The 13,550-nt window shown below is 61.2% G+C and overlaps 2 protein-coding genes across 4 annotated transcripts; one reads left to right on the forward strand and one right to left on the reverse strand.

The window, feature by feature from the left end:
* Positions 1-476: 476 nt before the first annotated feature.
* On the reverse strand, positions 477-8,003 carry TMPRSS4 (transmembrane serine protease 4). Of its 3 annotated transcripts, XM_085081818.1 has the most exons (13): positions 7,628-7,720; positions 4,513-4,543; positions 4,318-4,431; positions 4,023-4,175; positions 3,811-3,940; positions 2,801-2,902; positions 2,673-2,713; positions 2,118-2,277; positions 1,824-1,990; positions 1,563-1,658; positions 1,305-1,444; positions 1,013-1,162; positions 477-879 (listed from the first exon to the last, which is right to left on the reverse strand). In XM_085081818.1, the coding sequence occupies exons 1-13, from the start codon at positions 7,634-7,636 to the stop codon at positions 868-870; spliced, it is 1,305 nt and encodes a 434-aa protein (XP_084937944.1). In that variant the 5' UTR covers positions 7,637-7,720; the 3' UTR covers positions 477-867. The 3 variants fall into 3 exon arrangements, with proteins under 3 accessions (XP_084937944.1, XP_084937942.1, XP_084937943.1); XM_085081816.1 differs by lacking the exon at positions 4,513-4,543 and having other exon boundaries at positions 7,628-8,003; XM_085081817.1 differs by lacking the exon at positions 7,628-7,720 and having other exon boundaries at positions 4,513-4,838.
* Positions 7,969-13,216, forward strand: SMIM35 (small integral membrane protein 35). The gene is made up of 6 exons (XM_085081828.1): positions 7,969-8,071; positions 8,453-8,627; positions 8,882-9,663; positions 11,048-11,164; positions 11,468-11,501; positions 11,652-13,216. The coding sequence occupies exons 3-6, from the start codon at positions 9,648-9,650 to the stop codon at positions 11,755-11,757; spliced, it is 273 nt and encodes a 90-aa protein (XP_084937954.1). The 5' UTR covers positions 7,969-8,071; positions 8,453-8,627; positions 8,882-9,647; the 3' UTR covers positions 11,758-13,216.
* The last annotated feature ends 334 nt before the right edge of the window (positions 13,217-13,550 follow it).

The following is a 13,550-nucleotide window of genomic DNA, read 5'->3' on the forward strand; positions in this document are numbered from 1 at the left end:
ATGGATTACTCCTCTGGCTTGATGGGAAAAGTCCACACAAGCAGTTTTTGGAATGTAACTCGATGTGCACACGGGTGCTCCGGGGGAGCGGGCTGCCTCGGGGGGTTGTGCCAGCACCAGCAGGGTCCCTGCTGTCACCAGGGCCTTGGGGGGGCTGGAGAGGCTTTCCGGGGCATTCTGGGGAGAGGGCCCCCCGGGAGTGTGTGCTGCCACAGACACGTGTGTGTCCAAGCAGAGGGGAAGCTGCGTGGGAGGTTCCTGCGTGTGAGCACAGGATGTGTGTGCGCCGGGCTGTGTGATGACTTACAGCACATCTTTGCACTGTAGAGGTTTAGTTAGCTTTGCCTTGAATGAAATAAAGTTTACGTTTACTAGAGAAACTCGCCGTGGTTTGGGGCTGCTGTGCGTGTCTGGGGAGCTGGGAAAAAATAACCCTGTGAGGAAGAGGGACAAAGGCTCGGGAGGCTGTGTGAAAAAACAAAAAATCCTTTCCTTTAATGGGAATAGGGGGACACTCTACAGCACAAACATCATTTCTCTCTGTACAACAGGAGTGAGCTGACAGCAGCTTGGCCCCCCAGGAGCCATCCTGCCACAGCGGGGTCAGCACAGGGCAATAAATTAATCTTGCTCCGGAAGGGAGCTGGAGGGGGTGAGATTCCTTCACGGGATCAGTGGCCGTCACTCCAAGTCACCCTTTGCCTCCTTGGCTGGGCTCTGGCGTCCTAAATCACAGCTGCCAGCGAGGGTTTGGGAGATTCTGCTCACCTTCCGTGGCTGGAGATCCATGTCCCTGCTGCTGCCAGAGCGAGGGCAGAGGGATGGGAAGGGAGGCTCGGGGAGAGGAGCGACCTGTTCCGGCAGGTCTCAGAGCTCCGACTGCGGGGACAGAGAGGCAGAGAATGAAGACTTTCAAAGGGCAGCCGAAACCAGGAGGAAAGGAGCTGTGTCTTTAGGGAGACAGCTCGGCCGAAGGCAGTTTCCTCTCCCCCTCGGGCAGGACGGCACTGACCCTGCGGACGGCGTAGATCCAGTCGAGGTAGGCGCGGACACTGGTGTACACCCCGGGCGTGCTGGGGGTGCCGCAGCCCTGCCCCCAGCTGACGATACCCACGACCTGCCAGTGCCCGCCCGAGTACAGGAGTGGCCCTCCGCTGTCCCCCTGTGAAGGACAGACCCTCAGGGTGGCCCGGCAGAGCGCGATTGCTCACTGCAGCCGCTCCCGAGGCAGCTCTGCCCTCAAAGGAGCCGTGTCACAGATGGGTACAAACCCCCCCAAGCCCTGTTTCCAGCCCGGGCCCCACCTGGCAGGTGTCCACCCCGCCCTGGGGCAGGCCGGCACACAGCATCCTGTCGGTGACATCGCCGTGGTACGCGGCCTGGTTGCAGCTCTGCTCGTCTATGAGCTCCACCTGCGCCTGCTGCAGGCGCTCCGACAGCTTCCCTGTGTGACACACGGACTCTCAGAGGGGCGACGAGGGAGCCCTCGGGCCTCTCTGCTCCCGCCAGCAGTGCTGGGGGCTCTGGCTTTGTCCCTGTCACCCCCACGCTGTGCCACTCACCGTGCTCCTCCGTGTAGCCCCAGCCGATCACCCACAGGGGTGTGCCCGGCTCCAGCTCCTCATCGAAATAGGGCAAGCAGATGGGTTTGGTGCTGTCTGGAACAGAGATGTCCAGGGATGTTCCCAGGAACTGGCTGGGGACACCCACCAGGCACCCCACTGCCTCCCCAGCGCTCGGAATGCTGCCACGCCAGGCATCGCCCTCCCAGCCCATCGGGGACACTCAGGACTCCTGTCCCGGGAGGGCTGTGCCAGCCTCACCTGAGTCACGCACGGGGGAGCGCAGCTTCACCAGCGCGATGTCATTTTCCTTGGGGGACGCGGGTGTCACCTCCGCCAGGAACACCTTCTCCACGGCGAAGGTGACAGCGCCCGACAGGAGGTCGGAGCCAGCCTTGACGCGCCAGCTCTGGATGATGGGGTTGTTCCTATGCACAGACAGCGCTGTCACCGCTCGTCCCCCAGCGGGGACAGGCACAGAGCCCTGCAGCAGCGCTAATTGCAGGCCATTTAACCCACGCACGGCTCGGAGCCCGCGGGGAGCTGCCCACTCACTTGAAGCAGTGCGCGGCCGTCAGGACCCAGCCGGGCCCGATGATGCTTCCCCCGCAGATGTGCTCCTTCCTGTACTGCAGACTGACCTGCCAGGGCCACGCCTCGATGGCGGCAGGGCTCCCGCCCAGCACCCGCGGGGTCCTCACGCTCTGCCCGCAGTCTGCGAGGGGACAGCAAACGGAGGGACAGGAGTGTGGCCAGGGTCCCTGACCCTTGCAGGGCTGCCATCACCCCTCATGACAGGCTTGCTGGAAGGGGTCCAGCCATCCCCTGCCCGCTCCAGCCCCCCGGGATAATTAGTTTAATCAGGGTAATTCGCCAGTAAAACTAAACCCATGCAGGTAGATGGGTAAGCCTCCCTTAGGTGTTCAATTTCTGGGAGGTTTGCACTGGTTTAACGAGGTTAGCAGTAATTAAATCCAGATTTCCTCGTGCAAACACCATGGAATGGGCTTGGGATGGAGCCACACTCCCACGGGGCTGGGCCAGGACAGAGGACCTGGAGCAGGATGAGGCCCCAGAGCCCACAAGGTGTAGCCACTGTCTGATACTTACTGGAACAGAAGAGTGACACAACCAGCCCTGAGAGGCATTTCCTGGGAGAGGAAGGAAAAAGGGATGGGTTTGGCTCCTCTGGTGGGCACTGCAGGCTCCATCTCAGGGTTCTCATTGTCCCCACTCACCTGCCCGGCTCGAGCACCTGGAGGCTCCCGTTGCTCAGCACGACCTCACGGGGAGGCAGCGGCTGCCCCACGGCCACCTCCACAGCACGGAAACTCGGGGTGCTGGAAGACACGGGGGACAGGGCTTCAGCTGTGGGAGAGGACAGCACTGGTGCCTCAGCACCTCGGGAGCCTGGATCCCATGGAAAAAGGGGCTTCCTTGGGACAGCGATGCCAAAGTGGGGATGTCACAGCCCTGGAAGGCCGGGACACTGAGCCCAGGACCAGGGACAGGAGCAACGGAAGGAGGGAAGAGCCTTCCCTGCTATGCAGGGGGGTGAGAGGTGGATCTGGGAGAATCAGGGGGGTCCCTGCTGTTGTGGTACTTGGGTCTTCTGTTCAAAGCCTCAATCACTGCCTTTCTGGACCCAGAAAACACCATATTTGGCTCAGTCTGGGCTTCTACAGGCACTCAAACACCAAAACCCATCTTCTTCCTGGTGTACTCCTAATTTAACTCAAATTCTCCCTTAATTCCGGGCTGATGCAAAGCAGCTTCCCCAAATCTCAGCTTCAACCAGCTGTGTTTGACTGCAGCACCCCAAACTTGCTACTAGCTCAGGGCAGAGCACAAGGGGCACACAGGGAGGTTACATGGAGCTCCATGGCAACGCCCCAGCTCAGCTGTGCTGCATCCACATCCCAGCCAAGAGCTGCTCTCAGGGGCTATAAAAGGGAAGTGCAGGGGGCTGTGCCTCACTGCCCAGGTGAGCTGTGTGGGGCTGCTCTGGGGAGGGCAGGGCTGCAGGCAGGGGGGATGGAGGGAGAGCTGTGGGCTGTGGCAGAGCAGGACACAGCACTCTGCTCCTCCAGGAGGCTGCCAGGGCTCCAAGCCAGCTCCTGGGGACTCACAGAGTGCTCTGCGTGCTGGGGATGGGCTGGAAGCATTAGTGCAGAGCTGGGAGTGCTTTAGAGAAGCAGAGCTTTTAGGGGAGAGGCACGGCTAAAGCAGCAGGGCAGCAGTTGGGTACCTCGTGTATCCCATCTGCTCGCAGGCAGCTCTGGCCAGTGCCACTGTGAAGTGGTCATGGCACACACAGGACCAGGCTCCAGTGTTGCTGTTCAGCACCTGCAGGATGGATCTGTCTTTGGAAACACGGGCTGGAGGCAGACACAGAATCAGCTCGGAGGTGGCTGCAGCAGCCCAGCCCCTCGGAGCTCTCTGGGGGTGTCCTGCACTCACCCCTGGCCGGTGGCCCCTTGGGGACCCACTGGGGACAGTTGGCCTCGTCCTCGCCCTGCAGGCAGTCCAGCTGCCCGTCGCACACCTGCTTCAGTGGCACCAGCTTCAGGGGCTGCTTGCAGAACAGGTAGTGGTGGTCCAGGTAGATCTTCACTAGGAGGAAAGGGGGGCTCAGAGCAGAGCCCCAGCTCCTGGGCAGGCTCAGGGCTGGCACGGGGGCTCAGCAAGGAGCTGGGTCCGTGTTTGCTGAGCCGTGGCCATGAGGAAGGAGGGGAGAGGAGGTCAGCAGCTGTACCCAGGAAGCCAATGGCAACCAGGCAGGCGAGGGTGAGCACCACGGCCAGCACGAGGATCCCGATGCGCTTGAAGGACTCTGGCATCCTGGAGGATTTGGGTCTCATGTAGGGACCTGTAACACAGAGGAGGGTGGCCCTGCATGGCCGGGCTCAGCCTGGCACCACTCATCTCTCCCAGCTCCCACAGGTGTTACCTCTGCCGTTCAGCCGCTCCGAGGCCGAGTCCTGCAAACCAGAGGGAAAAACCAGATGTGACCCGAAATTGTGGCCCAACAGCAGCTGGAAGGTGGGAGGTGTTGTAGCGTGGGTAGCTGGCCCTGTGGTGAGCTCCCAGCCCAGGGAAACTGCCCCAGCCTCCATCAGAGGTGGCTTTAGAGCTGCTGGGAATGGGGGTGGCATGCCCTGTGGTGACAACGCCTGGCTCTGCAGTCACCCAGGGTCACCCGCTGCATTGTTCCCTTAGTCACCACCTGTGCAGTTCCAGTAACTGGCTCTCAGTGGTGTAGTTACTGCCACTAACACACCAGAGGCTTCAAAAATCACAGGTGTTGCGAAAGAGGAGCTTTGTGATGCTCCTGAAACCCTGAGTCAAAATACACACGCCGGCGGGGCTGCGGCACACAGGCGTGTCACGGCGGGGGCTGTGTCCCCGGGAGGGTCAGAGCAGGGCTGGCACAGCCCGAGCGCTCCCCGGCGGGCTGCAGGAGCACCGGAGGAACCAGCCGGAGCCAGGGGAGCCAACACTCCCAGGGCGGGGAGGGAGGGAGCTGTGCCGCTGCTAAGACACGGGATAAACACAGCCAGGGCTGCAGTGGGGATGAGTCAGGCATCGATCCGCTTGAGCTCCTCAAAATGATCCTCCTGGAACAATTCCTGGTACAGGAAAGCCCTGGTGATGGTGCTGTGAGCTGTGCTCGCTGGGTGGGCTGAAGCCCAGAGCCCCTCTGGGAGGGTCCAGCTGGGCACTGCAGGTGTCTGTTCTGTGTTTTCCAGCCAGGGTTGTGCTGTGCCATTGAACAGCAGTTTGGAAAGATTCCTGCTCCACTGGGCCTGGTCCCTTCCATGCCCCACCAGCCCCAGTGAGCTCTTTTGTCCTGTTGCTCCTGGACTCTGCCACCACAGGTAAGACAAATTTTATTGCATGTAAAGAGGTAAGGAATGTTAAACCCGTTGTGATAAACTCACAAATCCAGGTGCACAGTGCTGGAGGGTTTGGGATTTTGCTCCAACTGCTGAACTTCAGGAGCAGCACAGATCTGGAGATGATGGTGTTTGTCACCTCAAAGGAGAGCAGAGGTCCTCGTGCCATCCTGGGGCTCAGAGGCTGTGACTTGGCAGTGCTGTGGGGGCACTGGGGGTGTGGGCCAAGGTCAGAGGAGAGGTGAGCCCTCCCTGCCCGGGTCACTGTGCCAGGACATGCTCAGCCATGCACACACACTCTTTACTGCAAGTGCCAAGCCATTGTCCCCGGGTTAGCTCACAAAGGCAGGCTGGCTTCGAGTGCCAGGAAACATTGCCTCCCTGGCATGTCCCTGCTGCACGGCCTGGGCTGTGGGCTTTGGGAACAAGAAGTGACCTGTGCGGGAGGATCAGCTCCTGCCCTGTGCCATGTGGCTGTGTCCCAGCATGTCTGGCTCTTTGAGGAATTGCCAGCAGCCTTTCTCCCAAAGCCAGGCTCAGCTGGCACCCGTGCTGCGAGTGGGCAGCTTGTGCCAAATCCCCACCCCTGCATGGGCTCTGCTCAGCTCCTGGGGTGCAGAGCCTGTTTCCTGGCATCAGGGAGCTGCTGGGGGCAGGAGGGCAGGATGGGAAGGGGAAACTGAGTCCTGCATCTCCCACCTCGGCTGCCCTTCCTGAGCCTCTTCTCTGCGGGGAAGGGAAAATCTCCCGGAGGGCTGAGAGTTTTGTAATGCTGCACCAACATCTCCCAGCGCAGCCAGCGCAGGGCACGTGGGGCAGGTCCTTCCTCATGCTGACCTCCTGTGTCACTGTGGGCCTGGGCCGGGCACCACCTGGATAATGGGATCCTAACGGTTCCCGGCGGGAACGGTCCAGGTCGGGATGGATCCTCCAGGCCCCGGGGCTGAGGGGCACTGCAGCATCACAGCTGCCCCTGTCTGACCCCATGCTGCCCAAACTTGTCCCTATCACGTCATCCAGCTCCTTTCCAAGACACCAGGTCTGGTGCTGATGCAGATGAGATGGGTGATTATTGATTCTCTTTTTTTGCATTTTCTCCAGTCCAAGAACCTCTTCTGTTTCAAAGGGATTCAGATCTTGGAGCTGCCCCTCCGTGACTCCTCTCAAACCCACACCACGAGCAAGAGCTGCACTGGTTAAATCCACAGCGAGGTGAGAGCTGTGCCCACTCCTGCCTGGAGTGGAGGCACATGATTTCCTGGAGAACTCAATGCTACCGTAACTAATTGAGCTCCCTTGCCGTGTTCCCTCGGAGCACTTCAAGTCCCCATGGCCATTCCAGGCTCCAGCTGTGCCAGTGCCAGCCCAGGAGCCGTGGAGTTCCGATGAACCTCCTGGGGGGCTGCAGGGTGTGCTGAGCTGGGCTTCGTCCCTCCCCAAGGAGCAGGTGGGATGTTCCTTCACCGAACCGAGCTTCCCAGGGTGATCAGATTCCGAGGGTGACTCCTTGGCTGCGGGGATTTAACCCGTGGGTGTGTGTAGACACTGCAGGGAGCGAGTTCCCCACCCTGGAGGGGTTGATGTCCCGCTGCGCTGCTGCTGGAGGGTTCTTCAGTGCCTGGCGAGCTTGGTCATACTTGTCTACCCTCTCGGTGAAGTGTCTCCCTCCCAGGGAGGGACTGCATGCCAGGCTGGGGTTTGGTGGCCCTGGCTTGGCTGGCCAAGGGCACTGCAGGTGTGTCCCCTGTGCCGAGCAGAGGCACCGGCAGTGCGGCGGTGGGAGCGGCGCTGGGGGGAGGGAGGGCCTGGCTCCCACCCAGGCGGTGCCCAGGAACCAGCCCCTCTCCAGGGGTGGGATAAGACCCTTCAGGAGGCCTGTAACCCATGGCAGGGGGGACACAGCCTTGTTTGTCTGCCCCTCGAGCAGGGAGAGGGACAGGCAGCCCCAGAGAAACCCCCGCGAGCTCTCGCTCTATCCCAGTGCCGCATCCAGACACGGAGGGGTGTGAGAAATGGGGAAAACCCTTCCCTGGCTGCTGCCAGGCCGGGGAGCAGCAGGTCCTTGAGCCTGGGCTGCTCCATCCCCTCCGAACCGCTCCGGGCAGGGGAGCAAGGGGAATGGTGCCCATCCCGGGGCCAGGGCTGGGGACAGCGCCGCCAGGCACTCACCATGGTCATCCAGCGCGGTCCTTCCGCCTGCAGAAACCCAGAAATGTCCCCCGGTGGGGACAGGGAGAGGCGGCGGCTGCCCCGGTGCCCAGGAGCCGGGCGGGCGATGCTCCGCAGCCTGCGCTCTGTGCCCACGCCGCGCTCTCACTGGGGCAGCACCGCCCCGGCCCTCCTTAAAACCCACAGGGGGAGTTGTGAAACAGGAATTATGGTTTGTATTGTAATCCAACACCGGTCTATCAGCAGCACCATCACCTGTGGTAATCTGCCGAGCATCTGCCACTGGAGAGTGACTCACCTGCGGGCTGCTGTCACCAACCAGCTTATCAGAAGTGAACGGACTGATTTTTCCTGCTCCTCCTGATGATAAGAGCATCCACGGCCATCCCGCTCTTTGTCCTGCTCTTCCGCGTTGCGCTGGGTTGCTGTCAAACAGAGGTTTGAGTAGGTGGAGGAGGAAAGGAGGAGAAATTGTGCTCTCGGGTCACTCGGTCTGTGTGTCCCCAGCAGCGCCAGGTCACGGCTGGCAGTGCTGGGGGAAGTTAAGGGGAAGGCAAGGGGGTGTCCATGGAATGTTACCCCAGACTGCAAGGAGGGGACCGGGGGGTGCCCTCGGGGGTAGCTGAGGGTCACTGGTCTGTGATTATCCAGCAATAATCAATGTCTGAGGTGCGTTGAGGAGGCACTGCCCCAGCGCGGTTAGGGTGGCACGGGGGGCGGGCTGGGGTCGGGGAGGCTGTGCTGCCCTCTGCACACTCATGCTGGAAGCGCTGGGCGTGCAGGATGTGTCGGGCAGCTAATTACTCTTCTCCTGTGGTAATCCAGCTTTCCCAACGGTCCTGCTGCTGCCAGGAGTGTGGCTGTGCCAACGGGAAGCTGCAGAGCATCCCAGACCTGCAGCTCCTCACGGAGCTGTGCCATCGCTGTGCCAGCTCATCCCTGCCAGCCGGGATCCTGCCTGTCCCACAGCCTGGCCGGGGACCCACCTGTGGCCCTGCAGGTAAGGGACACCCTCCCCCTCGGGAGGTTGTGGGGACCTCGTCTGGCTGCATCCTCAGCTCTCGTGGTCCTTGTGATGCCCAGAGAATGCGGGACGGAGGGTTCAGCCAGAGGGTGCCTGTGCTCTGTGGGAGATTTCAGCTTGAAAAATGGTTGAGGGGCTGCAGCAGTGGGGAGCTGGGCAGAGCTTGGGGCCCTGGTGGGTCCTGGCAGCCTCGCCAGAGCATCCCAGCGCCAGCCCCGCTGCCATGGCAGGGAGAGCAGCCCGGGAGCACCCGTGGGGAGAGAGGTGGCACGGCAGGAGAAGCTTTTCCTCCTGTGGGTTCCGAAGGCTCTGAGGAAGCACCTGAGCTTTGCAGATGTGTCACAGCCCCGCGCGCCTCCGGGGCTTTGCTTCCTGCAGTGCGGCTGCCTTTGTGACCCTTGCCTGCTCCCAGAGCCTGGCATGACACAGGTTTCCGGGCAGCTGGCTCCCCTGGGGTCAGGCAGGGGTCAGGCGGGGCTGACCCAGGCCTCTGTGTGACCACACTATCCCCGAGCCACACGGACACATCCCCATCCCTGTCCTCTCCGCTGCCCAGCGAGGGGCGATCCCAGCCTCTCTGTCCGAGCTGGGAGCTGCCAGGACCTGGCGCGCTGCAGCTCCCCTTGTCCCCTCTGCGTTCTGCCGGCTCTGCATCCCTGCAGGTCCCTCTGTCCGGGGTGTTCCTGCCCTTTGGGCTCCCAGTGCTCCCAGTTCAGCCTCTTCCAGCGGCGGGAGGGCAGAGCTGCCCACGCAGGCGGGAGGGGAGGCTGGGCAGGGCACGGCGATGTGCCGCCCGTCGTGTCTGCCGCAGCTCCTCCGCTTTCTCCCCGCCAACCAGTCGGACCAGTGGGCCAGGACTGGTGCCCAGTCTCGCTGCAGTGAGGCAGCAGTGTCACCAGGAGAGGAGGGGACAGGCAGGACGTGCCAGGCTCCGGCACAAGCAGGGAACTGCAGCAGCCTCCAGCCCGGGATAGCCGTGAGCATCTCCTGCGGGCCATGGACTCCCGGACAGGTGAGCTGGTGGCCTTTTCCCCGCTCCCAGGGCACAGACGAGGTCGGAATGGCATGTGCAGTGCTTTGGTGACCTTCCTACCCTTCGAGCTGGGGCTCACTGCAGCTGTGGCTCTGCCCGAGCTGCTCCGGGCCATCCCCTGGGATGTGGGGATCTCTGCTCGCCAGGGAGGCAGGGCAGGGACACCTCCCACCCACGGCACGGGGCAGGGCCTGGGCATGACGCCGTCATCCTCCCACGGGCCGCGGGCGTGGGGACGGGGCAGTTTCGGCAGCCGTCGATTCAGGGAGGCTGTTGCACCACGTTCCTCCTGCCCCGCAGCTCCCGCCGTGAGTCACACGGCTGCTGCAGCTCCTCACCTCACCCACGCCGGGGGTCCCGGGGCTCCGGAAGAAACAGGGGGCTTTGGCCACCCGCGTGTGCTGAGCCGTGCCAGGAGTGCTCAGCGGAAGGGAAGGACAGGCGGGAAGGGTGCCGAGGAGCCCGGAGCTGGCGGCCGATGCTCTGCGGCTCCCGGCTATTTGTGGATCCCATCAGGTCGAGCGAGTGCCGCGGCTGCAGGACGCGCCGGGACCCTGCTCGATGTGTAAACACCGTGACCACAGGGGAAATGTTCTCAGTGCGCTGGCATCTGCCTAAATTTAGCCGCTCTTAGCTCATCCCTGTCCGCTGTCTGCTTGCTCCCGGCGCTGCTCAGAGCCCCTTCCCTGTGCCCTCCACTGCCCGTGCTGCCGGACAGTGCCCAAACCCCCTGTTCCCTCCTGGCACAGCCCCGCCGGAGCTGTCGGAGCAGAAATGGATGCTCAGAGGCTGTGCTGGGCACCTTGGTGTCCCCCAGACCATTCCAGGACCACCGACTGGTGCTGGGTTTTGCCAGACGCTGCGGCACCGACGGGAGGGCGCAGAGATCCCTCACAGATCCCGCACAGCCCCGGCCGTGTCCCATCCCGCCCCAGCCTGGCGCTGGCGGCAGAAAGCTGCTCGTTTTGACGCGAGCATCCTCTAGAGGGAACTGCCAGCCCAGGAATGGCACTGCCGGGGCTGGCTGCGCTCAGCCGTGCCTCCCTGCGCCACCGGGAAGGGAGCATCGCCCCACGAGGGCGTGAGTGGGACCAGGAGGGAGGTACAGCATCGTCAGTGACCCCCGAAATCCACCTGCCAGCTCACCTGGGAACAGCGGTGGTCTCCATCAGGGGCTTTGGGGGTAGCAAAAGTCTCTGAGCCACAGAGCTGAGCAGCCCTGCAGTGAGAAGTCCCTCCGTGCCGTGGGGACAGCACACGGTGCAGAGCTGTACCTCAGCTCCCAAGTGTCCTGTCCCCTGCAGGGGACCATCGAACCCCCAGGGGTGTCTGTCTGCAGAGCCCTTCCTTCCTTGCTTTCCAGGGCAAGAGTCCATCAAGGTGATCGGGGTTGTCTTGGGCATTGGGCTGGCGCTGCTGATCCTGGCGAGTTTTGGCTACACCTTCATCCGGTGGTACCGGAGGGGTCACTCCCGGCGCCGTGAGTAGGGGCAGGGCAGGGCACAGGGGGGACAGGGGGGACAGGGCAGGGGACAGGGAGGACAGGGCAGGGGGCTCAGAGCACGGGACTGTGCAGGCTGGGATGTGGGGAGCACAGGAAACCCTCATGTGGGGGGCTCTGGGCCAGGCTGGGGACACACTGAGGTGACAAGGGGAGGCACAGTGATGTCCTGGTGCTGTTCTGCTGCCTGTCCTGCCTGTCCCCACATGGCCACACAAAGCAAGGTTTCATGGCACCACATGGCTCTGACATCTCTCCCTCCTCTCCCTCCTGCTTCCCCAGGGCCTGACTTTGTCTTCAACCTCTACCACTCACGGTGAGTGACACCATGGGGGGACATGGGCTGGGCTGGCAGCTCCTTTTGCCCTGTGCCCAGGTGTCACACCTCCTCCCCAGTCCCAAACCCACCCAGTTCTGCTGCTGGCAGGGGACAGGCAGCTTGGTGACCTGTGTGCTTTCCCCGCAGCGGGCTGGGATCAGTGGCACTGGAGTTGGTGCCACCATTCAGCATCAGTGGCTCGCTGGGCACCGAGGGCAGTGGCTATGAGCCTTTTCACAACCAGGGGCCATGAGGTGGGAGCTGGGCTGCTGAGCAGGTAGGACATCCCCTATGTGTCTCTGTGTGGGACACAAAGCCTCTGTGTTGCCTCCAGGGCATCACAGCTTTCCCCAGGATTGTCCCAAGGTTTTTCCAGCAAAAATCCTCCCTGTGGCTGTGGGGTTTCTGGGGCTTTCCCTGAGCTCTGGTTTTGGTTTCCCCTGCACAGATTTTGGGTTGTGTTTCCTTCCCCACCATCCCTGGCCTGGGATGGGACATGTGGCCAGGGACAAAGGGATGGGGCTGGAGTTTGGGTGCTCTTGCAGGGCTTCCTCTCGCTGCCTCTCTCTCACTGCTCAGTAGCAAACAAAAAAGCAACCAAAACCTGCCGGGGGGAATTCCTCCATTTTCACTTCTGCAAAAACAGCCCCTGAACGTGTTGGATTTCTACTGAAATGGCAACATTGCAGTTTCTGTTTCTGAAAAAGTTTCACAGAACCACAGAGAGTTGGGGTTGGAAGTGATCTCTGGAGACCATCTGGTCCAACCCCCTGCCCAGGGTCACCTGGAGCAGGTGACACAGGTGGGTTTGGAATGTCTCCAGAGAGGGAGAAGACTCAAATCCATGAATTCCAGACTGTTCCTTAGGAAAGCAAGGAGGAGGGCTAGGAGCCCCAGATTATGAGTGGATTTGTGCAACTGCCAAACACCATGAGAAAATGGAAAATCTGGCTCAGGCCTCCTCCTCATCCTCCATCCAATACCTGCACCAGCATGGAAGTTGGTTCTCCACACTGCCAGTGCAGGGAAATGCCTCAGAAAGCCCCTGTGGAGTTTCTCCTGGATTTTTTTTGTATCAACTGCCTTTCAGTTTCAGTAGAGCAAGTGGAAGTGCCTGGAGCAGGAGAGCAGCCATGGGAAGCTTCTGTGACCACAGAGAGGGGCTCTGCTTGGCCAAGGGGGCTGGAGGGCCTTGGGAACCATTTCTGTGTGAATTTCTCTCAGAAGAAAAACTGAGAAAAACTCCATGAGACCCACATGGTTTTGTGTAGAGAAACCAGTGAGGACAGAGAGGGATTTCCAGAGAATCAGAGGGACTGTCTGTGCTCTCAGCTATCAAAGCTAAACCCTGTGGTCTGTGGTTTTCTCCTGGTGGAAAGGACATCTCTGCCTGGCCATGGAGAGGGGGAAATGCCACCTCCTGAGCCCTGGGAGCCCTCCGTGGTGAGCAGGAGCCAGCAGAGCCCTGCAGGGCACAGGATCCTGCCACGGGGCCTGACGTCAGCAGCATTTAAAAGAAAAACAACTGAAAAAAAAAGCCATGCTTTTGATGACTCTGTTTTCCAGAGGAAGTTGAAAAAAATCAAGAAGAAAGCGAAAAGCTCCAACCCCCAAAATACACAGAGGCAGAAGAAATGGGGCTGGTGGAGGGGCAGGAGGAGACTCAGTGCCCTGCACAGCCAGTTCCCTGTGGGATGCAGGGATGGATCTCAGGTGAGCAGTGCCATGTTAGATGTAAGAGAAGGAAACACAGCAAGGAACAACCCCCCTTCTTCCTGCCAGCACAGAAAACCTGAAAATACAACCAAGAAATGCTTCACCTGAAGAGGAGGCTTTCCAGCACACCCTCCCCGAGGAGGGTTTCCACCAGCAGTTTTACTGGGACTATCCCACTGTGACGGTTCCTGGAAATGGAGTGACTTTCGGAAAAACTTCCCTGTGCCCTGGCAGCAGGCAGACGTGGCCCAGGGTGAGCTGTTCATCTCATCCTGTTTCCATTCTGACGACAGCTGCTCACAGCATCACAGAATCAATTAGGCTGGAAAA

This window comes from Lichenostomus cassidix, chromosome 24 (genome assembly GCF_008360975.1).
Source record: "Lichenostomus cassidix isolate B80296 chromosome 24, HeHo_3.0, whole genome shotgun sequence".
Lineage (NCBI taxonomy): Eukaryota > Metazoa > Chordata > Aves > Passeriformes > Meliphagidae > Lichenostomus > Lichenostomus cassidix.